A 2,232-nucleotide genomic window follows, 5' to 3' on the forward strand; every position below is an offset into this window, starting at 1 on the left:
GTAAAACCACTGTATTTAAATATTTATTTGAAAGATAGGGTTACTATCACTCACTCACTTGACTGAGATTACTGTATGTTTGTTGATGTTTTATTACATTAATGGGTCAGGTAACATCCACTATGGGGTTCTTTGCAGGTAATTATTGCAAATCTTACCTTAATGCACAGATGGAATAATGTCTGGACAAAATCAATGGTTTGCAGCGCCCCTCAGTGGACGACCACTGTTCAAAATGCTTATGTTGAAGCCAAGGTCAGTTGCGATCCAGAAGTAAGCTTTAGATTTTGAGATCTCCAATTTTTATTTCACCAAGAGACAAAAAAAATGTAGAAACACAATACCAAATGTTTGTCTATGTTTAACTGATAAAAAACATTTATGGCTGATAACCCTAGCGCATGCGTCATGGCTTTCTCGTGATTGGACCTTCTAGGCACCCGGAAGTAGAGTGAAGGTCTCTGGTGATGGTTGGCGTTTAGATAACATTTCACTGTTGCAGACCTGGAGTCGATGTGAAAATGGGTGTTAAAATAGAGGTGTTTAGAGTAAGTAGCAAATATTTTAAAACAACGTCCGTGGACATTTAATATATATTGGTCTTAAGGTGTGAAATCGTATAAATCGTCCTAGGTGTCGTGGTTCGATCTAGCTAGTCATTATCATTAGGCTAACTGTGGTCATGATGTAACAGTTTTTCACTATCACTCACTAGCTGGTGTTTTTGTTTTGAGCAGATGATGCTGTATCTGTCTTTTCCTGTGACCATGTTCTGGATCTCGAATCAAGCAGAGTACTTTGAAGAGTACGTAGTAAAGAGAAAGGTTAGTAATGCTATTTATATGTTTGATCATACATGGTGATCCATTCACTGAGGCTTGGTGTTCATGTAATAACAAATGTCTCTTTCTCTGTTCTTTGACGTCATCTTTTATGGTACCCAGAGGGAGATCTTCCCCCCTGACGAGAGAATGCATGTAAGTGTAATGCCCAGAGCTCATGTTTTTATAAAGTCCATACTGTCCATGAAAAATAAAACCACAATAAGACGACAAAATTAAACCACAAATGTTTGTGGTACTGACTGGTAGTGAGCCTATGTATAATCTGAGTATATGTTCATCTCACTGTTCCAAGCATCTCATTCTTTTTTGCCATTATTTCCTCACTATATCATTCTGAAACAAACAATACACAGTAACAACACAATAAAACCACATAGAGGTTAGAGCGCTTCCTTGTGATGCTGCTTTCAGATCATACTGAAGCCCATACTTCAAATTGAGTGGTTTTTTTTAAATGTATATATCTATATCTATATATAGATATCTATATATATATAACAGTGTTTTTAATTATGTCTGTTTAGAACTACTGCTGTACAGCACAGCATATATTTGTGCTATATTTTCCAGAGGAAAGAATTGGAGGACTTCAAAGAGCGAATGCGTGTTCGTAAGGAGCAGCGGATATTAAAAGAGATTTCTGTGGAGTCTGAGAACTGAGGATTATGTGTTGGAGAAATGCGCTCAGCACCACCAATGGATTATCTGGCAATGTTTTTTTGGGAAAAAGAAAACTGGTCAGACTGGAGTAAGAACACGACACATTGGAAATCTATGACAAGATAACACATCCTACAGGTGTGCTGGGCATTTTCCAGGGATTTATTATGTCAAATGTTATGTGTGACTTTTGCACACAAGACTTTTCAAATGCAAGAATTCTTTGTTTGAATGCCTGGTTAGTTGAGTTGTTGTGATTGCACTGTCATAAAATAATTATTTGAATTCTATGTCCCGTTGGATCTAATGTAATTAACATGATTTATTTGGTGTGGTGCAGTGCCTATAAAATGTGTTCACCCCCTAGGAGTTTTTCCATGTCCGTGTTTTACAACATTCATAATGGATGTAAGGCATTTTTGACAATGATCAACAGAAAGAGATCTTAATACTAAAGCATAAATCAAATCTCCATAAACTCATTTGAATTCAGCTCAAACTTAGAACACAAAGTAACTGACACAATTGACACTGATAATGTGTATACTTGTTAAGATGTTATTTTAATGCTGTTTTTCATTAAAGTTGTTATTTGTTGGTTTTGTTGGACCTATTTTAACATAAACATTTATTTGCCCATTGGATGTGGTTGTGTTTGGATATGAAGATGTATCTCATGTGCTGCATCCTATGGCCACTTCTTTAACCTCAGGTTAAAGATGTCACC

The 2,232-nt window shown here is 36.3% G+C and overlaps 1 protein-coding gene across 1 annotated transcript; it reads left to right on the forward strand.

Annotated features, from left to right (window-relative positions):
* Positions 1–441: 441 nt before the first annotated feature.
* On the forward strand, positions 442–2,030 carry pet100 (PET100 cytochrome c oxidase chaperone). The gene is made up of 4 exons (XM_070923781.1): positions 442–548; positions 738–824; positions 945–977; positions 1,416–2,030. Exons 1-4 carry the CDS (start codon positions 522–524, stop codon positions 1,503–1,505), a joined length of 237 nt encoding a protein of 78 aa, XP_070779882.1. The 5' UTR covers positions 442–521; the 3' UTR covers positions 1,506–2,030.
* The last annotated feature ends 202 nt before the right edge of the window (positions 2,031–2,232 follow it).

The sequence above is a fragment of the Enoplosus armatus genome, chromosome 17, assembly GCF_043641665.1.
Source record: "Enoplosus armatus isolate fEnoArm2 chromosome 17, fEnoArm2.hap1, whole genome shotgun sequence".
NCBI classification, from domain to species: Eukaryota; Metazoa; Chordata; class Actinopteri; order Centrarchiformes; family Enoplosidae; genus Enoplosus; species Enoplosus armatus.